The sequence below is a fragment of the Pantherophis guttatus genome, chromosome 18 (genome assembly GCF_059756535.1).
Source record: "Pantherophis guttatus breed Tessera chromosome 18, ASM5975653v1, whole genome shotgun sequence".
Taxonomy (NCBI): domain Eukaryota; kingdom Metazoa; phylum Chordata; class Lepidosauria; order Squamata; family Colubridae; genus Pantherophis; species Pantherophis guttatus.
Window position 1 is genome coordinate 5,368,267 of NC_142080.1, and position 26,903 is coordinate 5,395,169.

Sequence of the window (26,903 nt, forward strand, 5' to 3'; positions counted from 1 at the left end):
TGAGGGGGGGAAACCCCTTCCTCTCCATTAAACCGCCCCCATTGGCTTTTGTAGCTCGCCTTTCCTCTTTCAGCGCTCAAGGCGACTTACAAAAGTCGCCCGTTTTTTCTTTCTCTCTCTCTCTCTCTAATCACAACAACCCCGCGAGGACGGCTTGGGGGCTGAGCGTCCGTTTGCGAGTCCTCCCTCCCTCCCCGCCCGGTTTAGGGGGAAAGGCCAGATTGAAAGCCAAGCCTGCAGCCCCACCAAATTGGGGGGAGTGGGGGGGGGTAAAGAAAGGACTACAAGTCCCATGGGCCCCAACCCTGGGAATCGCAAGGCACCCGCTGGCTTTCTCTCTCCACCCCTGCATTGGCGCGTCGTTCATCGACCCACTTTCACCCGGGTTGGGGTTTTTTGGGGGGAAGGGGGGGGTCACCCACCAGACAGGACCCTCGCCCATCCAATCTGGGTTAGGGGCGTCGTGGGAACGCGTCTCCCGGGTCGCGCGGATGCGGGAAGCCGGCTGCTTTCTTTTATTCTTCCTTTTTTCTCTCTTTCTCTTTCTCTCTCTTCTCTCCCGTTCTTTCCCGGACAGGGGTCTGCTGGGGTGGGGGTGGGGGTGGGGGGGCTCAGAAAAGGCTGCCGCAAATTTAGCTCTTCCTCCTTCCACCGGGGTGGGGGTGGGGAGGGGAGAGAGGCTGGGAGGGGCTGATGGATCCACTGGTACCTGCCTGAAAAGAGAGAGAAGCTTGGAAGCCACCAGATCTTAGTTTATTAGGGGCGGCGGGATTTCCCCCCCCCTCCTCTCACCCCCTCCCCTCCGCTGTATTGCAGAACCGGTGAACGGTCCCCCCTCCCCTTATTATTATTATTTCTTTTTTTTACAAAGATCTCAGGGTGGAGCGGCGAACGAGGCAGCCCAGATAGATAGAGAGAGCATCTTCGGAGCCAGAAATCCGCTAGCTGTGCCAGCCGACATTGGCTCTGGTCTCTCTCTCTCTCTCTCCCCCCCCCCAAGCTTCTACGCCCCGCTGCTTGATCTATGGGATCCGTTCTTGCTTTGTAAGCAAAACGGGGTGGGGGGAGGAAGAGCAGAGCAAAAGGAGAGCCGGAGGGGGATGAGAGAGAGAGAGAGAGAGAGAGAGAAGAGAAGAAATCAGCTCCTTTTATAAAAGCCAAGTCGCGCCAGGCATCTCTAAAGCGAGAATTCATTGCAACGCGCCCCCCCCCTCATCCCTTCGGTCTTTCAAGCTTTGCCTGCCTCTCTCTCCCCCACCCCAGCTGGGCAGTTGGCACCGGATTCCCCAGGCAGGGGAAAGCAGCCAGAGACGACCCCTCCCCTCCCTCCCTCCCGCTCATCACCACCAGGTAAGTAAATTTGGAAATTTAAAAATAAGAGGTGCGGGGCGGTGGAAGGAAGGAAGGAAGGAAGGAAGGAAGGAAGGAAGGAAGGAAGGAAGGAAGGAGAAAAGGCAATGGCAGACGAATTGGGGGGAAAGGTTCCTCACCTTTTCAAAGGTGTCTTCCTTCCTTCCTTCCTTCCTTCCTTCCTTCCTTCCTTCCTTCCTTCCTTCCTTCCTTCTCTTTCTCTCTCTCTTTCCCATCCCCCCCCCGGCTTTTCCCAGCGGACCAAGAAAGTTGACGGATGAGCAGTTTGGGGGAGATGGGGGGGTGAAGCCACGCTGCAAATTTTTAAAAGAAGGGGTGCAGTGGGTGAGGGGAATGCGACGAAGGAGGTACCCCACCACCAAATAGGGAGAAAGATTTATTTTTTTTAACGGGAGCGGAGGAAAAAAAAAACAAAACGGGGATGAAACTCTGCATGGATTTCTCCAGTGAGGAGAAAACAGGGGGAAAAAACTATATAGATAAGGAAGAAGGTTATTTTGGGGGGTGGGGGGGGAGAGCCAAGAGGAGACCTCCCCCCCCACTCCGAAGAGAAATTGGCCCAGCCAAGAGTAGAGGTCTTAGGATGGAGGATTTGATGGAGATGGGGGAGTGGGTATCCTTCTCACTGCCCTCTCCCCCCCCCAAAATGTGGGTCACACACTTTTGGGAGCCCTTCCCCCCCACCCCCGGAAAAAAAAACCCAGAAAGAAGTTTTGAGGAGGGGGGCACTGCAGATTTTTGGACGGGGCTTTCCCATTGGAGGATTCCTTCACCTCCTCCTCCCCCCCCTCCCCACTTTCCAGAAATCACTTTCTCACAATCAAAACAACAGCTAGGGTCAAAAGAATTCCCGAGAGGAATCTTGTTCACCTGCATGAGCCCAACGGTGATGTGACGGTTATTGTGTATATGTGTGTTTTTTGTGCGGGATGCTGGGCTCCTTCTCAAGGGTTAGGGGGACGAGCAACAGGGTTTAAGAAGGAAGGGACAAACCCCCCCCCCCATCCTCTCCCGGGAGAAGGAAGGGGAACCGAGAGAAGGAGGAAGGCACTGCCTGGCATCACACCATGAATTAAACCATTCTCGTTTCCCCTGCCCAGCTGCCTCCGGCCGCACACACTTTGTGAGTAGGGGAGGGAAGGGCCAGTCGAGGTGGAGGGGCACGTGTGTGTGTGGGGGTCCCAACTGGGGCAGCTCCCTGCTCTATGGGCAGCTGAGTTCGGGAGTGCCAGCGCACCACACCGGGTGCCGCAGATCCAGGAGGTGGGACATTTGCAGCATAGCACACGCCGGGTTGGCGTGGAGCGACGCAAAGAAGCCCATGCTGGACCCATGTAGCTTCTGGAGGTGGAGTGGGGGGGGGGTTGGAGTCGTCCGTCTGTCCGTCCATCCGTCCCCCGCCAAGCAAGCTGGGAGAAAACCGAGGCAACACGAGTGCGGGCATCTATGTGCGGGCACGTCCTATGGGCCGAGCGCCCGTGTTTTGAAACTAGGAGTCGCGGGCTTATCCCCGGGCGATCCTTTGGAGGGTTTTGCGAGGATGCCACATGCTCGGGATGTCCTGGCGGTGTGCCCAGCCAGGAGCTCCCTTGGCATATGGCAGGGGCTCCTTCGCACAGGTTGGCACCGGATGGGTCTGGTTTGCCAGGTGGGTTGGTCTCGGAGGAGGCCCCAGCGAAGGGAGGATGAACCTAGCAGGAAGGGCTCCGTCTAGTCTCTCGCCACAGCCCGCGTGGGCATGGCAGCCTTCGGTGCCGATGCCTCTCCGTCTGCCCGCTTTTCCGCAGCCTCCTTCAAGCTCGGGATGTGCAGCTGGGCATCCCCAAGGCGCAAAAGAGCCCTCTTGAGAGTGTGCAGAGAACGGCTCTTGTTGAAGGAGGGAGGGCCCTTAGCGCAACTGTGCCCATGTGCCTGCACATTTCCATGTGCTTCTAAAACCAGCCACAGATCATTTGCACCAGGCCTGGCGTTTATATGTGTGGGGCACAGGGGTGGATGGGTGACCCTCGGATGCTAATCTCCTGCTTGCAATCCTGCCCCATATCTTCCCACCCCTTCCCGGCTTCCCGGCACGATTCCAACTGTCTATGCACATTCACTGCAGTAGCGCTGATGCTACAAGCACATTTGTCTAAAACCTTTAGTAAAGAGCCTTGGAGTGTCCCCTGCAAAAGGCAGAGAGCAAAGTGGGGGGGGCAGTTGAATGGGGTGTCAGTAAGGGAGGGACCAGTCAGGGTCCCCCTAACTTCAGGCCTGGCTTCCCCCTATGCTCCGGGGTGGTGGTGGGAGGCCGCCGAGTCAGGAGGAGCATGGAAATTTTGGAACCTTTTGTTGAAAGAGGATGGGGGGAAAAAAACCTGCATTTAAAATCAAGATTTGCAGATTCAGATTTTCCAAGAGGCTAATTTTAATATCCTGGGAAGTTTTGGCAGGGAGCCAGGGGTGGGATTCAACCAGTTCGCACCGATTCGGGAGAACCAGTTGTTAACTTTCTAAGCAGTTCGGAGAACTGGTTGTTGGAAGAAATCCTATTTTTTTTCCCCACTTTACAGGACTAATCCTGTAAGGAAGGCAGGAAGGGAACATTCTGGTGGTGTTTCTAGCCTAATCTTTATTGCCCTGCTTACAGAAACTGCCTCTCTGGTTAACCCTTATTACATTGTAACAACTAAGGCGAAGCGCCCATCGACATGAGTAACGTTGAGTTGGCCGGTTGTTAAATTATTTGAATCCCACCCACTGTAGGGAGCCCACCTGTTATGGGAGAAAACTGGGTGGGTTTTTTAGGGATGGGGTGGGGTGAAAAAGTCCCTGCAGGAAAACAAAACACAGCGGGACTGGATTGACGGAAAGGGATTATATGGCCGATTGCCCATCCAATCGGGAAGGATTGGAACTCGGCTCTTTTGATACCAAGAGTGAAAAGGGTGGGGGGCTTCAGAACTCATAGGATCTTCTTTTGAGAGCCCCCTCGGTGCCTTATTGGTCTTCCACAATGGCTTTAGAAGTCGGGGGGGAGATGTTTTTCCAACCATGTACTACATGGAGGAAGGTGTGAGTATTTTTGGGTGGTGCTTCTTCCCTGGACTACCTCAAAGGGTTGGTGTCAACTAGACAGGTCTGAAAGTACAGGGAGTCCTTGACTTACGACCACCAATTCAGCCCCAAGTTTCGGTGGCTAAGCAAGACAGTTGTTAAGGGAGCTCTGCTCCACAGTACGACCTTTCGAATTTCTCCTGCGAATCCTCCAATTTTTGGAAGGCGAAGACATCGTCAACATTAAGAATCGCTAAAAGAATCCTTGGCCTGATTTGCAAGATTGGTCGGACGGCTGCCAGAACAATCAAATGGCTTCGGCAGCACTTACTGTATAATGAGAGAGGAAGATGTTCAGTGATGGCGCAGGAATGTTTCTGACGCCGGGGTTATAATGATCCCTGCCAGCCTTGCCTTTCTGTTATCCCATCAACTGGGGATGATGGGAACTAGAACCTGCGATGGCCCAGGATTGTTAGAATACCAGTCAGAGGCGTAAAGGAACAGGAATAATCAATATATAGATCACTAGATGCTAGATCAATAAACAATAAATTATAAAGACAATCGATAATTATTATCTAAATAAAACATAGAAGAGGGATAATTAGCTGCTAGATAAAAAACCAATAGACAATTGATAATTAGATAAGTATATAACAAATAGAAATTGATAGATACTAGACAAATAAATAACAAATAGACAATCAGTAATTAGATAAATAAACAGAAAAATCAATAAGTAAACAGTAAATGGAAATTGATAGACAAGTAAATAATAAATAGAAATTGATAACGAGATACTAGATACTGTAAATAAGTAACTAACAAAGAGGCAAATGACATTAGATAATAATGACATAATAGAAATTGATAATGAGATAATAAGTAAAAAAATGGAAATTGATAAGTAAATAATAAATAGAAATTGATAATTAGATCGTAAGTAAATAATAAATTGGAAATGATCATCAGATAATAGAAATTGATAATTGGGTAAGTAAAGAATAAATAGAAATTGATAATGAGATGCTAGATAAATAAATAACAAATAGACAATCGATAATTAGATCATAAATAATAAATAGAAATTGATAATTAGCTGTTAGATAATACATAACTAATAGACAATCGATAATCAGTTAAGAGATAATAAATAGCTAATAAAAAATAGATCATCGATCAATAAACAATCGCATGGCCTCCGTACATGCCATATGCTCCATAAATAATAAATAAATAGACATAAATACATCAATTCAGAGGCCTGGATTCTAGGAAAAGGGGGGCCAACGCCTCTCCTTCGTTTGTGGGAATGAAGTGGGGTGAAAAACTGTCCGAGAGCGAAACGGATTACTGGATATTCTGAATTAATGATGGGCGGGTGGGGCTGGCCGAGAACATGCTTTTGCACTTCAGTGTCACCATATGTGAGCTGGGAAAGAAGTGCCATAATAGCTTAATTGTTCCGGCCTCCTATTCCTGGTACTCTGAGGTGACGTCAGAAAAGGAGATTTCCATTTAGGTAAAAAATGATAACTGCTGGCTAGGAAATCCGTAAGGCTGGGAAGTAGTAGTTACGGTAGCCATTTAAGATGCTCGTGTTTTACATTTTATTTTGTTTATTTGGATTTGTTTTTACAAATAACTCAAGGCGGCAAACCTCCTTTTCCCCCAAAAAAACAACAATCCTGTGAGGTGGGTTGGGCTGAGAGAGCGAGTCACCCAACCGACTTTTGTGCCTAAGGCAGGACTAGAACTCTCAGTCCCCTGGTGATTGGCCCAAAGTTGCCCAACCAGCTTTCATGCCTAAGGCGGGACTAGAATTCCCAGTCTCCTGGTGATTGGCCCAGAGTCATCCAGCTGGCTTTCATCCCTAAGGAGGGACTAGAACTCCCAGTCTCCTGGTGATTGGCCCAAAGTCACCCAGCTGGCTTTCATCCCTAAGGAGGGACTAGAACTCCCAGTCTCCTGGTGATTGGCCCAAAGTCACCCAGCTGGCTTTCATGCCTAAGGAGGGACTAGAACTCACCATCTCCTAGGGATTGGCTCCAAAGTTGCCTAACCAGCTTTCATGCCCAAGGTGGCACTAGAACTCACCATCCCCTGGTGATTAGCCCAGAATCACCCACCCGGCTTTTATGACGGGACTAGAACTCACCATCTCCTGGTTGCAATTTTTTTAAAAAAAAATTAACAACACGGTGTTGTAAGTCGAGGACCGCCTGCAGACGTGTGTCCCACCCCCTGTCCCAAGAACTTTGAAGGAAGTGTCCCTCGTCCAAGGTCACTTCTCCAGGAAGTTCTCACGCGGGTGATTATTCAGCCGGGGTGTAATTATATGACCCAGATCAGGATGCGAAAACACACAGTGATTTTTGTTGGCTGTCAGAAGGGTAGCGGCAGAAAGGCAGAGGTCAGGTCCAGAGAAAACTGACCAGCTTCCAAGTTCTTCTGGACCAGAGCCACGCGAGAAGTGGGCTCTAACTTTTCTGCAGGCCGAAGCGGAAAACCGTGGAAGTTGCTGGTCTCCCGCCAAAAGCAGCTGGCAGAAGGCTCCTTGCAGAAAATCAGCCCCTTGGCGAGGAAGGTCTTACTCCCCCCCCCCCAAGTAGGCCGTGGCTCTCCTGTAGACCACGAGGGGAGTGGTCTTTCCAAGCAGCCTCGCAGTCCTCGGTCTACAGGTAGTCCTCGACTTCTGACCGCAACGGAAGCTGAAATGTTTGGTGCTAAGTGAGGCACTGATGAGCATGGATGGCGTTGCCTAGCTGGGTCATGAGACGTCTGCAAGGAAAATAAGCGAGCTCAGGGAGCACTGAGGACTCCACATTCCTTGTTCTCCTCCTCCTCCTCCTCCTCCTCCTCCTCCTCCTCCTCCTCCTCCTCCTCCTATATGCACATCCCACTCCATTCTAGCACTGATGACGTACCCTAGTTGGGTCATGAAACGTTTGCAAGAAAAAAAACCAAGCTCAGCATCAAGGACCCACATTCTTCCTCTTCCTCTTCCTCCTCCTCAGCATCATCTCCACAATCCCCATTCCTTTCGAGCACTGATGATGTTCCCTAGTTGGGTCATGAAACGTTTGCAAGAAAAAAAAACCAAGCTCAGCATCAAGGACCCACATTCTTCCTCTTCCTCCTCCTCCTCCTCCTCCTCCTCCTCATCATCATCATCATCATCATCATCTCCACAATCCCCATTCCTTTCGAGCACTGATGACGTTCCCTAGTTGGGTCATGAAACGTCTACAGGAAAACCATCCATCTCAGAGAGCGCCAAGGACTCACGAAAGCCAATTGGATGACTTTTTGGGCCGACCCCTTTTCTCAGCCCGATCCACCTCACAGGGTTGTTGTAGAGGCAAAGAGGGGGAGGAGGAAGGTACGTGTTGGATAGGTTCCCCCGCCTTGATTTAGTTGTGAAAAATAATTAAAGGCGGGATACAGATTAAATAAATGAACAGTGAACAGAAATCCTGGCTCCGGTTATGAACCTCGGTTGAGAATATAAGTTGCGTAAGGGCTTCCCTCTCCAGAAGTGAGCTGGCTGTCTTGAATCCTCTCTTCTTACTATTCCCTGGAGCCAAGTCCATTTTAGAAAATGTGTGTTTTGAACAAAAACACCGATGTAAATAAATGCGTTTAAATAGATTTCTGATTCACCCTCCTCTCACAGGGAAGACAAACTTGTGATGGTATCAGCGTTGACATCTCGCGGACGAGCCTTCAAATCAAGTAGTCTCCCTTGACCATCATCCTATTGAGAACAGCAGGACTCCATGTCCAATCATCCCCAGGAGGCATTGGCCTAGAATCCAAAAACTTCTTTTAGAAAGATCTCATCCGTGATGGAAGGGATTCTGGGAGGCCAGAGGGAGAGCTGGAGGTCTTGATGAGGCTAACTCTGGTTCGCTCAATTTCTACGACATGTTCTCCAGAATGTTGGACTACAACTCCCATGAGTTCTAGTCAGATGGGGTCATTGTAGTCCAAGAAAGATTACTTCAGGGCAATCTTTCTCAAGTTCAACAACTTTAAGGTGGTGGACTTAACTCCCAGAATTCCTCAGCCAGTGTGCTTTCAGATGGGTGGACTTCAACTCCCAGAATTTCCCAGCCAGTGTGCTTTAAATAAATGGACTTTCAACTCCCAGAATTCCCCAGGCTTTAAGATGGGTGGACTTCAACTCCCAGAAATCCAGTATGGCTGGCTAGGGAATTCTGGGAGTTGAAGTCCACCAGTCTTAAAGTTGCCAAGGTTGAGAAACGCTGAAGGGATAACGTTGGGAGTCATCTTTGGAGTGTTTATGAGTCATTTCTTGGTGGCCCTCAATGTCTCCATCAATGATCTCACCATGCCAAGTCTTCTGAGAAACCCTATTATCAGCTGTGAGTCATGGGTTCTGTAACCATTTTTCTTTCCTCTCTCTCTCCCCAGAGTCATCTTCTCCATCATGTCTCCACTGAGGAACTCAATCCTGCTCTTGGCTCTGTTCCTCCCGTCGCTGCTGGCCACAGTGGACGATGCCTTGGGTCCACCCAGGATTGGGTCATCTTCTCCAGATGGTGGCAACCGTAGCTCCAAGTGTCAGGAGCACACTGAGTGCCAGGAAGGTGTGATCTTACCTGTGTGGCTCCCTCAGAATCCTTCCGTCGGAGATAAGGTGGCCCGGGCCATCGTTTACTTTGTGGCCCTCATCTACATGTTCCTGGGCATGTCCATCATTGCCGACCGCTTCATGGCCTCCATCGAAGTGATCACCTCGCAGGAGAAGGAGATCACCATTAAGAAACCCAACGGGGAGACCATGACAACAACCATCCGCATCTGGAACGAGACGGTGTCCAACCTAACCTTGATGGCCCTGGGGTCGTCTGCCCCCGAGATACTCCTGTCCATCATCGAGATCGTGGGTCACGGCTTTCAGGCAGGAGACATGGGTCCCAGCACCATCGTGGGCAGTGCCGCTTTTAACATGTTCATCATTATTGCCGTCTGCATTCACGTGGTCCCTCAAGGCGAGATACGGCGCATCAAACACCTGCGGGTTTTCTTCGTCACCGCGGCATGGAGCATCTTTGCTTACATCTGGTTGTACCTTATCTTGGCCTGGTTCTCTCCCGGTGAGGTAGAACTCTGGGAAGGTCTTCTCACCTTCTTGTTTTTCCCCGTCTGCGTCCTCCAAGCTTGGATAGCTGACCGGAGGCTCCTCTTCTACAAGTACGTCCATAAAAAGTACCGGGCGGATAAGTCGCGAGGTCTCATTATCGAGAGCGAGGGCGATATCGGCTACCCGAAAATGGACATCGAGATGGATAACTCGCTCAAGGAAGGATCGGAAGGTCTGGGGGATACGGGTAAGGATCAAGACGAGGAAGCCCGCAGGGATATGGCTCGAACCTTGCGGGATTTGAAACAGAAGCACCCTGAAAAGGACATGGAACAACTGATCGAAATGGCCAACTATCAGGTACTGGTCCAGCAGCAGAAGAGCCGCGCTTTCTACCGCATCCAAGCGACCCGTATGATGATCGGAGCCGGGAACATCCTCAAGAAACACGCGGCCGATCAGGCCCGCAAAGCCATCAGTATCCAAGAAGTCCAGACGGAGGAAGACGAATCGGTGACAAGAGTCGGTTTCGAGCCAGCTCACTATCAGTGCTTCGAGAACTGTGGCTCGGTGGTCCTGACCGTGGCCCGTCGAGGAGGCGATCTGGCCTGCGTCACTGTGCGAGTGGACTTCCGTACGGAGGACGGAACCGCCAACGCTGGCTCCGACTACGAATTTGCAGAGGGTACCTTGCTCTTCAAGCCGGGAGAGACACACAAGGAACTGCGGGTGGGGATCATTGACGATGATATTTTTGAAGAGGACGAGTATTTTTACGTCCATCTCAGCAACGTCAGGGCAGCCTGGGCCGAGCCGGGTCCAGAACCTCCTCCGAAAGCTTGTCTCGCGCCCTCCAAGATGGCCACTGTGACGATCTTCGATGACGACCACGCCGGTATCTTTACCTTTGAGGGACCCTCGAAGCGAGTGAGCGAAAGCGTAGGCGTGGTACACATCAAAGTGTTGAGGACTTCGGGGGCCCGTGGGCGAGTGGCCATCCCTTATCACACCATCGAGGGCACGGCTAAAGCCGGCGAGGATTATGAGGAAGTGGCTGGCAAGGTGGAATTTCAGAACGACGAGACGGTGTAAGATAACACGGCATGGGGACCCCAATGGGAATGGCGGGGAGGGGCGGGAAGGACAACGAATGTGCGGGAGGAGGGAAAATGGGTTATGGATATTATAGGTCAGTGATGGTGAACATTTCTCTATTATATACAAACAAATTTGACTAGGTATCATTCATATTGATCCAATTCACGCTAACATTGTTAATTATCGCATTTATCAAATTGATATAATCCTCATTATATTATTTAAAAATACGCAAAAGGAAAATCCCTTTTCCTCTTTTGCACTTATCTTATCTATTTTTTAATATATTAATCCAATTCACAATAATAGTATTAGTAACCTCTATATCACATTTATCCAAATTTAAGCAATCCTCATGATATTGTTCAAACGTAACATTGAACAAAAATTGCCTGACTCCTTAACTGGATTATCATATCGATCCAGTTCTCGTTAGCGCTGTTAACGATCTCTATCACATTAATCAAATAGTAATCCTCATTATATTATTTAAACATAAAAGAAGCGTCTGAATTTTGATCCGTCCGCAACGGTCGTTAAGTGTGAAAAACGGTCCTGAGTCACTTTCGGTCGTTGTAACTTGGAATGGTCACTAAATGAGCTGCTGTTAGTCGACAACTATTCACAGAGCCTGAAAAAGGAAGGAATGATATGCGTCGGCATACAGCATCTCACAATAAGGAGCCTTTTTGGTGGTGGCACCATAATTCAGTTCAATGGTTTTTCTTCATTGCAAAGATATCTAAAATGCTGGACAGTCCCTTTCCAGCAGGCCAGAAATTACAAAAACCATCATCCAGTTCCCAAATAACTCTTAGGTTTTCTTTTCTTCCTCTCCGGTTCCCTCAAGGTCTTAACTCTCAGATACGTGCCCACTTCCCGTGCTTCAAATTCTTTTTATTTCCACTCCGACTATTATGTGGTTCGATATTAAAAATTTTCCAGCTTTTAGGTAACACCGTTTGTCAGATTTAACTGTTTTTAATTTGTTTTAATGGTTTTTTACGGGCAGGAAGGAGTCAGCTACTACGTGGAATTAAGCGGTGGTAGATGATAAATGTTTATAATAATCAAGAAAAGATATAAGCCATCGTAAAAGGGGAGCCGTGGATCTGTTATTTTTTACTACATTTAGGTACAAAATGTTCAGTTCAGTTCAGTTGTTCAGTTTTTTGGGTTTTTTTACTGACTATGGTACAAACTCCCAAAACTTTTGTGTGCATTTAAACAAAGCTGTTTTCCGGTTTTAATTCCTTTTTTCAAGAAGGGGGGAAAAAGCATCATAAAAAAAAAATAAATTGGTAAATCGGCAGGTTTATATTCATGTAACGACTTTGGGCCCCGTCATTCTTCCTGGCTCAGCCTACTCTTCAGGGCTGTTGTGGAAAAAATGTAGAGGAGAAAAATGAAGATTAAAAAAAAAAAAAAGACATGGGAAAGAAATATACTTCGTGCTTACTGACAAAAGTCCTCGACTTACGGCCACAACGGGGGCCAGAATTTCCATGGCTAGGCAAGGAGACGGTTAAGTTGAGTCAGAACCCAATTTTACAAACTTTTTTTTTTTTGGCCAGGGTTCTTAAGCGAATCACTGCAGTTTTAAAGTGCTGGGCAGGTTTTTTTGTAGACTGCATGAAAAAATGGTTCATCGAGCTGTTGCTCGATTTTATTTTATGGCTATTTCTGACGATAGCTTCTGTAGTGCTGAGTTGTACTGACGCTTTGTGGCTTACAGGATCATTAAAAACAGCCATAAAGTCAACAAACATCATGCATAATCAAATAATATTTAAAAAGAACAGTATAGGTAGTCCTCAGTTTACAATGTACCTGATGCAAGAATCAGATAGATAGATAGATAGGTAGATAGACAGACAGACAGACAGACAGAAGACACACAGACAAGATAGATAGATAGATAGACAGACAGACGATAGATAGACACAGACAGTAGATAGACAGACAGAAGACAGATAGATAGATACAGATAGACAGACAGACAGACAGAAGATAGACAGACAGACACAAAAGATAGATAGATACAGACAGACAGAAGATAGACAGAGAGACCCAAAAGACAGACAGACAGACAGAAGATAGACAGACAAACAGACAGACATAGATAGATAGACACAGACAGAAGATAGATAAATAGATAAATAAATAGATAGACAGATAGAAGATAGATAGATAGATATAGATATAGAAGATAGATAGATAGATAGATAGATAATAGATTAGATAGTTAATAGATGATAGACAGATGGCTAGATAGATGGTAGGTAGGTAGGTAGGTAGGAAGGAAGGAAGGAAATGGATAGATACACCCCGATGGATGGATGGATGGATGGAGAGAGAGAGAGAGAGAGAGGGAAGAGAGAAGAGAGAGATGACAGACAGAATGTTAGAATGAGTTAGATTGAAAGATAAAATGAGATAAATGGAATGGAATTGATAAGAGACAGACAGACAAAATGAGATAGAAAGAATGAGATAGATTAATAGATAGAATGAGCTAGATGGAATGTGATAGTTTGATAGAGACATGAGAGAGAGAGAGAATGAAAAAAAAATGATAGAATAGAATTAGATTGATGGGTAGAATAAGGTAGATATAGATAGATAGATAGATAGATAGATAGATAGATAGATAGATAAATAGATAGAGATAGATAGATAGATAGATAGATAGATAGATAGATAGATAAATAGATAGAGATAGATAGATAGATAGATAGATAGATAGATAGATAGATAGATAGATAGATAGATAGATAGACCTCCTTATTAAAATCATGTTTAGTGTTGACACTATGGCCTGTTCTTAAAAATATGCAAGCGGGACCCAAGAGTTAGTCCAATTCGTGGCACTTTCCCCAGTGCTCAGGGGTACTATAGTTTCATGCTAAAAAAAAACCCCACATCCGTTTGTAACAAAAACAGCAGAGAAGCCACGTTTTCGAGAGACGACTCTCCGTTCTCAAACCCGTTTCCCACCCGGGCTCCCTTCAGCCGAGCTGCCTTCACCACCCGCCCCTCCAAGCCTCTGACACAAGGCATTCATTTCTGGAAAACGTTCCATCTTCCCTCTGCCAAGCATCGCTTCGCTTAGCCTCCCAACTTGACGGAGATTGACCTAATTGGCGAGAGCAGCGAGGAGTGTGGTGGAGTTGGGGGGGGCACGCTGGGTCAACCGGAGGGTGTGAAAACACGGGGAGAGGGGGAGACACGCAAGGCAGGCCCAGAGTGAAAAGGAGACGGTGTGAAATACGGCCGTCCTGGCACATGGGAAGGGTGCCATGAAGAGCCAGAGGAAGGTGCCAGACGTGATTGAGGAGGCGCAGAAAGTTTAAAACTAGCGACAGGACGAGAAATGCAGCCCCGTCCATCAAAAATAAGCCCTTTCCCCCCCCCTCCTTTAACCTACTTTGGGTTTGTTTTGGCAGACCCGAATGAAATCTACAAGAATCTTCTGTATCTTTTGATGTCCTTTGGGAGAAAAATCATAAAGACAGGAGGAATGGATAGATGGATGGATGGATGGATAGATAGATAGATAGATAGATAGATAGATAGATAGATAGATCCATCTATAGATATAGATATAGATAGTAGATGATAGAAATGATAGATGATAGATAGATAGATAGTAGATGATAGAAATGATAGATGATAGATAGATAGATAGATAGAGATAGTAGATGATAGAAATGATATAGATAGATGATAGAAATGATAATGATAGATAGATAGTAGATGATAGATAGATATAGATAGTAGATGATAGAAATGATAGAAATGATAGATGATAGATAGATAGTAGATGATAGATGATAGAAATGATAGAAATAGATAGTAGATGATAGAAATGATAGATGATAGATAGATAGATAGATAGATAGATAGATAGATAGATATAGATAGTAGATGATAGAAATGATAGATATAGATAGTAGATAGAAATGATAGATGATAGAAGTGATATAGATAGTAGATGATAGAAATGATAGATAGAAATCGATAGTAGATGATAGAAATGATAGATGATAGATGATAGAAATGATATAGATAGTAGATGATAGAAATGATAGATGATAGATGATAGAAATGATATAGATAGTAGATGATAGAAATGATAGATAGAAATAGATAATGATAGAAATGATAGATGATAGATATAGATAGTAGATGATAGAAATGATAGATGATAGATCAATAGGTAGATATAGATAGTACATGATAGATGATAGAAATGATAGATAGATAGATAGATAGAAATAGAGATAGAGATATATAAAGTAATAATAATAATAATATGGCTCAGGGGCTAAGATGCTGAGCTTGTCGATCGAAAGTTTGGCAGTTCAGCCGTTCGAATCCCTAGCGCCGTGTATAACGGGTGAGCTCCCGTGATTTGTCTCAGCTTCTGCCAACCTAGCAGTTCGAAAGCATGTCAAAAAAAAATGCAAGTAGAAAAATAGGGACCACCTTGGGTGGGAAGGAAACAGCGTTTTCCGTGCGCCTTTGGCGTTGAGTCATGCCGGCCACATGACCACGGAGACGGCTTCGGACAGCGCTGGCTCTTCGGCTTTGGAACAGGGATGAGCACCACCCCCTAGAGTCGGGAACGGCTAGCACATATGTGCGAGGGGAACCTTTACCTTTCACTAATAATAATAATAATAATAATAATAATAATAATAATAATAATAACAACAACAACAACAACAACAACAACAACAACAACAACAGCCTTTATTGTCATTGTACATCATGTATACAACGAAATTGGTTATAAACTGATTTTAGAACTGATTTTCCAGAAGTTTTGGCAGTCCAGAGGGGTTGAGCAGAGCCGATATCACCGGGAGTCCTGGCTATAAATTCCCTGCATATCTTAATCCTCTTAGGCTATCCATATATATGTTTTTTCTCCTTGCTCATCCGAAAGGAGCCCAGGGACAAATGTCTACCTTGTCATTTCTTCGAAGTGTGGCCGTCAAATGGCTGCCGAGAGATGTTCACCTCTGGGAACTGGAGTAAAACTTCTGTATTTTCCAGCTGGAAAATATAGAAGCCGACTATTATTATTTTTTTAAAAAAAGAAAGTTGGAAACCTTTTGGGGCAGAGGTGTTAAGAGTTTGCCCTGCCTACCTCTGTCAATGTTGGAGTTTGAGTTTGAACTGGTTTCTTTCTCCCTCTCTTAGAAGATACATCGAGATAAAAATTATCGACGATGAGGAGTATGAAAAAAATAAGAATTTCTATCTGGAGTTGGGACCCCCGGTTATTTTGGACATCGGACTCCGGCACGGTAAGGATGGGAAGATGAAAAAGGAAGAAATTCCCCCCATCCAGTTTTCACTTAAATCCGGAGAAGCTAGTAGAGAGTCTCTTTGAATCCTTTTTCTCCACCCATTGTGTAGCTGAGGGCTACTGTAGCCTCTTATCTAACCATTCCCTAAGCAGCTTCTTTTTCCTCCGTTGCTCGAGGTCTTTCTCCTAGGTCCGTTACACCACCAATCTCTTTTTCCCCATCCTATCCTAGGTGATACTAACGAGAATCAATTGCCTGCAGGGGAGGAGAAAATTGCCAAAATGGGATACCCCAGTTTGGGAGAAAATGCCAAACTTGAAGTTATCATTGAGGAATCTTACGAGTTCAAGGTAATAACCGTCTCCGTCTCTCTCTGTCTCTGTCTCTCTCTGTCTCTCCCTCTCTTTGTCACAGTCTCTCTTTGTCTCTGTCTCTGTCTCTCTTCGTCTCTGTCCCTCCCTGTCTCTGTCTCTGACTTTGTCTCTGTCTCTGTCTCTCTCTCTGTGTCTCTCTGTGTCTCTGTCTCTCCCTCTCTTTGTCACTGTCTCTCTTTGTCTCTGTCTCTCTTCGTCTCTGTCCCTCCCTGTCTCTGTCTCTGACTTTGTCTCTGTCTCTGTCTCTCTCTCTGTGTCTCTCTGTGTCTCTGTCTCTCCCTCTCTTTGTCACTGTCTCTCTTTGTCTCTGTCTCTGTCTCTCTTCGTCTCTGTCCCTCCCTGTCTCTGTCTCTGACTTTGTCTCTGTCTCTGTCTCTCTCTCTGTGTCTCTCTGTGTCTCTGTCTCTCCCTCTCTTTGTCACTGTCTCTCTTTGTCTCTGTCTCTGTCTCTCTTCGTCTCTGTCCCTCCCTGTCTCTGTCTCTGACTTTGTCTCTGTCTCTGTCTCTCTCTCTGTGTCTCTCTGTGTCTCTGTCTCTCCCTCTCTTTGTCACTGTCTCTCTTTGTCTCTGTCTCTGTCTCTCTTCGTCTCTGTCCCTCCCTGTCTCTGTCTCTGACTTTGTCTCTGTCTCTGTCTCTCTCTCTGTGTCTCTCTGTGTCTCTGTCTCTCCCTCTCTTTGTCACAGTCTCTCTTTGTCTCTGTCTCTGTCTCTCTTCGTCTCTGTCCCTCCCTGTCTCTGTCTCTGACTTTGTCTCTGTCTCTGTCTCTCTCTCTGTGTCTCTCTGTGTCTCTGTCTCTCCCTCTCTTTGTCACTGTCTCTCTTTGTCTCTGTCTCTGTCTCTCTTCGTCTCTGTCCCTCCCTGTCTCTGTCTCTGACTTTGTCTCTGTCTCTGTCTCTCTCTCTGTGTCTCTCTGTGTCTCTGTCTCTCCCTCTCTTTGTCACTGTCTCTCTTTGTCTCTGTCTCTGTCTCTCTTCGTCTCTGTCCCTCCCTGTCTCTGTCTCTCACTTTGTCTCTGTCTCTGTCTCTCTCTGTGTCTCTCTGTGTCTCTCTTTATCTCTGTCTCTCTGTCTCTTTCTCTGTCTCTGTCTCTCTCTCTCATCCAAATTTGTACAAGTCTTCTTCGGACCCGTCAATCCCAGTTCTCTTCTCATCAAATGCACTCAGCTTACAACTGTTCATTTAGTGACCGTTTGAAGTTACGACGGCACTGGAAAAAGGACTGTTTTTCACCCTTATGACCGTTGCAAGCATCCCTGTGGTTACATGATCAGAATTCAGACGCTTGGCAACTGACTCATGTTTATGCCCGTTGCAATGTCCCCGGGGTCATGTGATCCCCTTTTGCGACCTTCTGACAAAGCAAAGTCCATGGGGAAGCCAAATTCACTTAACGACCACGTTACTAACTTATCCACGGCAGTGATTCACTTAACCAATGTAAGAAAAGTCATCAAACGGAACAAAACTCACTTAACAAATATCTCACTTAGCGAGAGAAATGTCCGGCTCAATTGTGGGCGTAAGTCGAGGACTTCCTGTATTGTAGTCTTAAGCACATTATTCTTTGTAATAACTTCCGGCTTCTGATCAGGAGAAGGAATGGAAACGCAAGCAGATAGGATAACAACTGCAGTGATTCACTGTACAACTGTGGCAGGAGAGGTCGTAAAATGAGACAAAATCCCACTTAACAACTGCCTCGCTTAGCGGCAGAAATTTTGGGCTCAATTGTGGCCGTAAACCACAATTGTTTGAAAAAATAATTATCTTTTATTCCATGCCATGCGGTGCTCAGTTAGCTTTGATCAGAGGCAGCATTGAAAGCTAAACAATTGCTAAGGGAGTGGGAAGCCCCCAAGACCCCACCGCCACCACATCCCGTTTCACCTCTCCCCAACCTCTTCTTCCTCCAGAGCACTGTGGACAAATTGATCAAGAAAACCAACTTGGCGCTCGTGGTGGGAAGCAGCAGTTGGCGAGAGCAGTTCGTAAGCGCCGTCACCGTCAGTGCCGGTAAGAAGAATTGAAGGGAATTGAAGGGAATATTTTCAATTTGGCCAAGTGCGATTCGACACACAAGGAGTTTTTCTCCGGTGCAGAAGCCCTCCGTGTGCATGCAAAGCAACAGAGAGAACACTAGTACTGCTACTCCTACCCTGTTTTTCCCCAAAATAAGACCCAACTGGAAAATAAGCCCTAGCGTGATTTTTTTCAGGATGCTCGTAATAGAAGCCCTACCCCTAAAATAAACCCCAGTTAAGAGGGACGTATTTAGTAATGTAAAAGTAAAGCTTCCCCTTGCACATATGTGCTAGTCGTTCCCGACTCTAGGGGGCGGTGCTCATCTCCGTTTCAAAGCCGAAGAGCCAGTGCTGTCCGAAGACGTCTCCGTGGTCATGTGGCCGGCATGACTCAACGTCAAAGGCACACAGAACGCTGTTCCCTTCCCACCAAAGGTGGTCCCTGTTTTTCTACTTGCATTTTTTACTTGCTTTCGAACTGCTAGGTTGGCAGAAGCTGGGACAAGACACGGGAGCTCACCCCGTTACGCGGCAGCACTAAGGATTCGAACCGCTGAACTGCCGACCTTTCGATCGACAAGCTCAGCGTCTTAGCCACTGAGCCACTGCGTCCCTATTTAGTAATGTATTCCCCCCCCACACCCAAAAAAATAAGACATCCCCTGAAAATAAGCCCTAATGCGTCTTTTGGAGCAAAAAATTAATGTAAGGCTCGGTCTTATTTTCAGGGAAACACACGGTATTATTAATAATCGTTCATTCGTTGATATTGCAGTATCAGGTGACGCACGAACGGAAGAGAAAGAGCTAGAAAAAATATAAAACGAAATATCGCGATTTGCAAATCCTAGTTGCGCGATTGTGGAGGAAGAAAGCAACGATTATAACAATAGTAATGGGAGCCCTTGGAGCGATTACCCAAAAGGCTGCGTAGATATGTGGAAATTTGGAACTTATTAGACCTGAATATTCTGTAGTAATAGTAATAATAATAATAATACCAATAGAAGGGGAAAGTATAGAAGGATACTTAGTAATAATTAATAATACTACAGCCACACTATATGGGTTAACATTAATTGCTCTTTGAGCAATAAATAACTTTCCATCAAGCGTTTTGGCAGCAACGTCTGGAATTCAATCAGACCGCGATGACATTGATTGACGTAGCCGTCCAGCGTCCAACTCAACCCCAGCAAAGCACAGGGAAGAGGGAATTCCTGCCGTTTGAGGACAATAATGTGTTTGTAATAAATTGATTAAATTAGATTAGATTAAGAGAGTTGGAAGGGACCTTGTAGGTCATCTAGTCCAACCCCCTGTCCAAGCAGAAGATCTTACACCATTTCTGACAAATGAGAAGTCCAGTCTCATCGTGACCGGAGGCTTTTAAAAAGAGACCGGATGGCCATTGATCAGAAATAGTATAGATCTCGCGCAAGAGCTGGGGGTTGGGCTAGATGACCTCAAAGGTCCCTTCTACCTCTTGTTCCTGTTACCGAGAGAGGCTGAATCTGTGTTTTTATGACCCCCACCCCCCCGGGCAGGTGACGATGAAGACGACGATTCGGGCGAGGACCGTCTCCCTTCCTGCTTCGACTACATCATGCATTTCCTCACCGTCTTCTGGAAAGTTCTCTTCGCGTTCGTGCCGCCCACCGAGTATTGGTGTGGCTGGGCTTGCTTCCTTGTCTCGATCTGCCTCATCGGGGTGCTCACCGCCCTCACGGGGGACCTGGCCTCTCACTTCGGCTGCACCATCGGACTCAAGGACTCGGTCACAGCGGTGGTGTTCGTGGCGCTGGGTACCTCCGTGCCCGGTTAGTGACGGGTGGGAGAGGGACTTACACACCCACACACACACACACACACACACACAGGTCCAGACCACACATAGGTCCAGACACAGAGTGAGTCATGGGGACGGGTGGTGTCAGATATGCTGCATTCTACTGTGAGGGATAGGATAGGATAGAGAAATTAGAATAGGATGGAATGGAATAGGAATAGGGAATTAGAATAGAAATAGAAATAGAATAGAAAATATGGAATAGAATGAAATAGGAGTAGGAATAGGGAATTTGAATAGAAATAGAAAATATGGAATGAAATAGAATAGAAAATATGGAATGGAATGGAATGTAGAATCGAATTGAATCGAATCGAATATAGAATCGAATCGAATCGAATCGAATAGAATAGAATAGAATAGAATAAAGAAATTAGAATAGGATGGAATGAAATGGAGTAGGAATAGGGAATTAGAGTAGGAATAGAAATAGAAATAAGAGAAAGAGAAATAATAGAAATAGAAATAGAATGGAAAATATGGAATGGAATGATATAGAATAGAATAGAATAGAATAGAATAGAATAGAATAGAATAGAATAGAATAGAATAGAATAGAATAGAATAGAGAAATTAGAATAGGATGGAATGGAATAGGAATAGGGAATTAGAATAGAAATAGAAATAGAAATAGAAAATATGGAATGGAATAGAATAGAATGTAGAATAGAAATAATAGAAATAGAAATAGAATAGAATGGAATGTAGAATAGAATAGAATAGAATAGAATAGAATAGAATAGAATAGAATAGAATAGAGAAATTAGAATAGGATGGAATGGAATAGGAATAGGGAATTAGAATAGAAATCGAAATAGAAATAGAAAATATGGAATGGAATGGAATAGAATGTAGAATAGAAATAATAGAAATAGAAATAGAATAGAAAATATAGAATGGAATGTAGAATAGAATAGAATAGAATAGAATAGAATAGAATAGAATAGAATAGAATAGAATAGAATAGAATAGAATAGAATAGAATAGAGAAATTAGAATAGGATGGAATGGAATAGGAATAGGGAATTAGAATAGAAATAGAAATAGAAAAGATGGAATGGAATGGAATGGAATAGAATAGAATGTAGAATAGAAATAATAGAAATAGAAATAGAATAGAAAATATGGAATGGAATGGAATGGAATGGAATAGAATATTCTGCTAATGATTCCTTTAAGACAAAAAAGGACCTTATAAAAATCAGCTGTGACTCATTTAACCAGGGCCTTGCTTAGAAATGAAAATCCTGCTGCCAATTTGCTTGTTCCTAAATTGGGCTGTGGGGATGCTGCAGAATGTTTAGAATAGAATAGAGCTGGAAGGGAGGGAGGGACCCTTGGAGGTCTTCTAGTCCAGCCCCCTACTCAAGCAGGGGAGAACCTGCACCGTTTCAGACAAGTGGCTGCCTAGTCTCTTCTTGAAAAGAGATGGAGAGCCCACCATTTCTGGAGGCAACAAGAGCAACCCCCTTTGCACCTTTAAAACAAAAAAACAGAATTTGCACCAGAGGCTTAGCTGATGGACCGCTCCGTTTTGCAGATGTTCTCTTGAAATAATCTGGTGTCCCCGGATACACCACCGCCCCTCCCACCCTCCACCCCCAACCCTTGCACACCAATGCTTTGACAAGCCCCTCCGGAGCCAATTCTAAATTTGCTTTTTTGCTATTTTAAGGAGCCTTGACTCACTAAAAAACGGGGCCCTGCCAGCAATCAGGGACTCGTGGCTGAGAGAGCCGAAAAGTCAATTTGGGAAACACGCAGCTGACACAACACCGCGACGGTGGAAGCAGCCGGGTGGATTTTAAAGCAGGCGTGCGCAAAACGCCTTTCGCTTAACCCGACAAACAGCAGTTAAAAACAAACAAAAAAAGCCTCTATCTTTTTTTAGGCTCGTAGCGATAACATTGTCTCTCCAAATTGTGGAACGGTTGACGTGCAAATGTTCACTTGCTCGCTTGCGAGTCCTTTTCCCCCCCCCCCACCTCTCGTTTCTGATCGGTGGTTTGGAACGTAGCGCTCTGTTATTAGTGCAAACCCACTCGTTCGCCGAGAAAAGTGAATTTGGGAGTTAAATCCCCCCCCTTTTTTTTTCTCCAGAAATTGCTGGTCGGAAGGCTTGTGTGACTTTGCACGGCGGCAAGCCGCGTTTTTTTTTAAATTTGTTATTAACATAAAGTAAGTCGTCCTCCATTTACGACAGTTCGTTTAGGGACCGTTCCCAAGTTACGAAAGGTGACCGGCAGCTTTGCAGTGTCCCCATCATGCGATCAAAATTTGGACGCTTGGCAACTGGTTTGTATTGATGATCTTTGCAGGGCCCCAGGAGACGGTGGGTGTATTGATTTTTCTTTTGCGAACTTCCGACAAGCAAAGTCAAGGGGGAAGCTGGATTCGCTTAATGACCGGGTTACTAACTTAAGAACTGCAGGGATTCATTTAACAACGGTGGCAGGAATGGTTGAAAAAATGGGGCAAAACCTAACTTAACAACAGAAATGTTGGGCTTAGTTGTGTTTGTAAGTTGTGGACTATCTCTTTTCCTTCCTTCATTTATCCATTCATTCATTCATTCATTTTGCAGCTTCTCTGCAAAACAGGCACGCTTGGGAATGGCTGTTTGTCCAGTTGCAAAATCTCGGTTTGGGGTGAGGGTTTGGTTCGATAGCAGAGTTAAAATCCTTGGTTCACTGGGACTGTTAAGTGCAAGTTACAGGTGTTCAATCAACGTTTTTCAAACTTAGCAACTTTTAAGACTTCAATTCCCAGAATTCCCCAGCCAGCACGCTGTGCATAGACGTCCACAGGTCTTAAAATGGTCAAGTTTAAGAAATACTGGTTTAATCATGGCCAGGAATGAGGGGCTTTCAAGAGAGGCCAATTAAATCACTGATATTGCCTACAGTGCCCGGTATAATTAGGACCCAAAGTCTGGAGAATTTGCTTAATTGACCTGTTAATCAAAATCAGGACGAGAATACGGTGCCCTTGATGACTTCAAATAAATTGAAGTTTATTTAGGAGGATTAAAATCCCTAGAAATAAATTGAAGTTTATTTAGGAGGATTAAAATCCCTAGAAATAAATTGAACTTTATTTAGGAGGATTAAAATCCCTAGAAATAAATTGAAGTTTATTTAAGGAGGATTAAAATCCCTAGAAATAAATTGAAGTTTATTTCTAAGAAAAGGCGATAAATCAGATTGGCTGGGGAATTCTGGAAGTTGAAGTTGACGAGTTTGGAACAAAATACTTCAGTTCTTTAGAAGTCTTCCTATCTGGCAACCTGGCACACAGATGCCCGAAAGACGTTTTACTATCTCATTTTTCCTCCCATCAATTGATTGGTAAAGAAAAAAACGACCCGCTAGCTTTTCCTTTAGAAATTAGGAAATCCAGAAAAATTAAGAAATGGCCGTAAGACGAGAGGATAGGAAGCCTCAAGAGAGACGCGAAGCAGCTTCGCGGTCCCCCTTCCGGAAAAGGGGTTGCCATCTTTGCCCCTCCAATGCCAGGCGAGGCCCACAAAATCCACATGACTCTCTCCTCTCTGTCTCTTTTTCTAGATACCTTCGCCAGCAAGGTGGCCGCCATCCAAGACCAGTACGCCGACGCTTCCATTGGCAACGTGACGGGCAGCAACGCGGTTAACGTCTTCCTCGGCATCGGTGTGGCCTGGACCATCGCCGCCAGCTACTGGGCCAGCAAGGGAAAACCCTTCGAGGTGCAACCGGGCTCCCTGGCCTTCTCCGTCACCCTTTTCACCATCTTTGCCTTCATCAGCATCGCGGTGCTGTTGTACCGGCGCCGGCCTCCGGTGGGGGGCGAGCTGGGCGGTCCCCGAACCCCGAAACTTCTGTCCACCTTGCTTTTCGTCAGCCTCTGGCTGGTCTACATCCTCTTAGCGGCTTTAGAAGCCTATTGCCATATCGAAGGCTTCTGAAGCGGCGGGTTCGAATCCAGGACTTTGAGAATCCGGAAAGGACCTCACACCACTCGGAGGGACCCACCTCCCTGTGTAAACGTGCAGGATCCCTCCCCCGCCCCTTTTTTAAAAATTTCCCTCTCTCCACCGCCCGTCTTGCCACTTCGGCGTCCGATTTGGGGCGTGCTTAGGTCTTCCGTGTCAGCAGGGACCAGGTGGGGCTGCCATCTTGGCTTTGGAGCAGCCCAAGTCACGAGTTCGAGACGGTGTCTCGGAGAAGACTTATTAAGGGGAAGGAGAAATTTTTTGGGCGGGGGGAAAGCTGTCGTCGTCCGTGGCTGCTGCGTCTGATATGAGGGGTGGAAGGGATGGATTCACACCTGTCCAATTTCTCTTGTTCTCCTGCATTAATTGAAGACTTTGGAGCCATTGGCCTTTGGCCAACGCTCAAGAATTTAAAAAGGGGAGCAGGATCTGTTACCTCTCTCCTCCATCCTGCCCTACTTCAAGCCACGGTTTAATGGAAGGAAGCTTGCTTGTGCCCGGACATCGGAAGGCCATCCGAACCGAGTTTTTGGAACGAAGGAAAGGAATTTTGCACAAAATGCGGTCCTCTTGGTCTCCCATCCATAAGGAGGAGAAGGGCCAGGAGGGCCAAGAGGGGGGGGACAATCCCGAAACTGCCAATTTGTCTTCAAGCACAGTCCAGTCTCTCTTAAAAGCCAACCTTCGCGCTCTTCCCGAAAACAGCACAAAACGTCTCTCCGAACGGCAGAAAAAGGGAACAAAAAAAAAAAATTTAAGAGCGAAGCTGCTTTTCCCCGTAGCTTTATTTTCTGCCAGGGTTGCTCTGTTTCTGTCGTCCATTTTGGGGTGGGGCCCTTTGTATGGAGCCCGAATTTTTATTTTTTTAGCATTGGTTTTACACGCCGGCCAAACACAGACGTGCCTCCGCCCGGAGAGGTTATTTATCTTTTTTGTGTTTTCATTTCACAACTGAGCCAAAGCGGAGGTAGTCCTTCACTTACGACCACCGTCGGGACTAGAACTTTGGTCGCTAAGCGGGTCGTTGAATCGTGTCCAATTTTGTTCGCCTCGTTTTGCTGCCGTCGTTAAGTGGATCACGTGGTCATTGATTGAATCACCCCAATTGTACTTCCGTCGAAGCACGTTCTCATCAACGGAGCCAGGCACAATTTTAACTCTCCGGTTGCTTTTAAGTGAAGCGCGCCGTCACGGAGTCAGGCCCAGTTCGATAACCTCCTTTTGGCTGCTGTCGTTAAGTGAATCACGTGGTCGTTAAGCAAACCCGGCTTTCTCCACTGCTTTGTGAAGCTTGCTGAGAAAATCGCAAACAGCATGGGTGACGCCTCCCGCCCTCCCCCGAGACCCTCCAACCATCGTTAAAACGTACGCCTGAACTTTGGGTTGCGTGATCACGGGGTCGCAAGTGAGAGGACCCCCCCCGTTCTAAATCGGTCTGTTCAGTAGTAGCGTCCTAACTTGGAACAGGTCACTAAGTGGATGGTCGTAAGTCGAGGACTACCTGCACTCAAATTCACTTTTGTCGACTGTCGTGTCTCAAGCTGGAATCCCTTGTTTCCACGTATTTTTCACCCCACTGTTCCCTTTTCCTCGCCCCACCAAAATGGGGGTGTGTGTGCCTCGGGATCCCCCCCAGCCCTGTTTGCATGGCAGCTCCTGTGCCCCTCACCCCCTCACCCCCCAGCTGATCTCTCGCCTCTCCGTCACGTTGTCCCGACCCCCGAACGTCCGTCTTGGGCCCTTCCCTGCCGTCTGGTTCCCGGCTGTGTGCACCGGGTGACTTCTCTTGCCTGCCTGCGCTAACTTCGGATCTGTTTTCTGTTTTGTGCGTGATATATTTGTGTGAGTTTGTGGTTTTTCTAAAAAAAAAAAAACAAAACCAAAAAACCGAAACATCGAAAATTCCTTTGAGATGGTTGTGCGTTGAACGGTAAAACGGTTTCGCTTGGTTAAAACGGTGCCCGAAAATCTCGTTCCTTCACGGTTTGACCTCCGTCCACGGCTGGAAAGGGAAAGGTGGATCAGTGGTGGGTTCCTCCAGGTTCGGCCGAACCAGTAGCGGTGACGATATGACGTCACCAAACCAGTTCTCTTTGTTCGGGAGCTCCACCCCTGAGGTGGATCTATCAATGAATCTATCCAAAGGGGGTGGTGGTGGTGTGGTTCTGTAAATCGGACGTACAGCAAGAGCCTTGTAGTCCTTTGGATCTATAAAAGGGATCTGTCAACAGCATTTCTATAAATCAAACCTATAACAAGGGTGGATCTATCAAAGGGATCTATCAAAGGGGGTTTCCCCCCCCCCATAAATCGGATTTACAGCAAGAGGGGGTCTATAAAAGGGATCCATCAACAGAGGATTTCTATAAATCAAACATATAACAAGGGTGGATTTATAAAAGGGATCTATCAAAAAATTGGACTGATAGCAAGAGGGTATCTATAAAAGGGATCCATCAACAGAGGATTTCTATAAATCAAACAAGGGTGGATCTATAAAAGGGGCCTATAAATAGGATATTTTTTAAAAAGGGTGGAGCTATAAAAAGAATCTATCAAATGGGGGGGGGGCTTTCTATGAACCAGATCTATTAAAAGGGTGAACCTATAAATCAAGACTTACGAAAATGGGAGGTTTTGTAAAACTCTTTCCCAAGCTGGTGGCTCTTGAAGGGGTTGGACTACAACACCCATCGTACCCAATTGGTACAGCCAATGTTTGGCAGGCTGTGTGTGTGTGTGGCAGAATAAT

The 26,903-nt window shown here is 46.1% G+C and overlaps 1 protein-coding gene across 2 annotated transcripts; it reads left to right on the forward strand.

The window, feature by feature from the left end:
- The first annotated feature begins 134 nt into the window (after positions 1–134).
- Positions 135–25,308, forward strand: LOC117672324 (sodium/calcium exchanger 1-like). Of its 2 annotated transcripts, none has more exons than XM_087880848.1 (7): positions 135–1,350; positions 8,848–10,608; positions 15,827–15,933; positions 16,168–16,286; positions 18,225–18,324; positions 19,880–20,152; positions 23,748–25,308. In XM_087880848.1, the coding sequence occupies exons 2-7, from the start codon at positions 8,864–8,866 to the stop codon at positions 24,122–24,124; spliced, it is 2,721 nt and encodes a 906-aa protein (XP_087736974.1). In that variant the 5' UTR covers positions 135–1,350; positions 8,848–8,863; the 3' UTR covers positions 24,125–25,308. The 2 variants fall into 2 exon arrangements, with proteins under 2 accessions (XP_087736974.1, XP_087736975.1); XM_087880849.1 differs by having other exon boundaries at positions 16,198–16,286.
- The last annotated feature ends 1,595 nt before the right edge of the window (positions 25,309–26,903 follow it).

Coding starts and splice junctions, on each gene's coding strand:
- LOC117672324 (XM_087880848.1), top strand. CDS start 8,864: ATGTCTCCACTGAGGAACTCAATCCTGCTCTTGGCTCTGTTCCTCCCG. Junction 16,287..18,224: donor AGGAATCTTACGAGTTCAAG/GTAATAACCGTC, acceptor TTCTTCCTCCAG/AGCACTGTGGACAAATTGAT. Junction 18,325..19,879: donor CGCCGTCACCGTCAGTGCCG/GTAAGAAGAATT, acceptor CCCCCCGGGCAG/GTGACGATGAAGACGACGAT.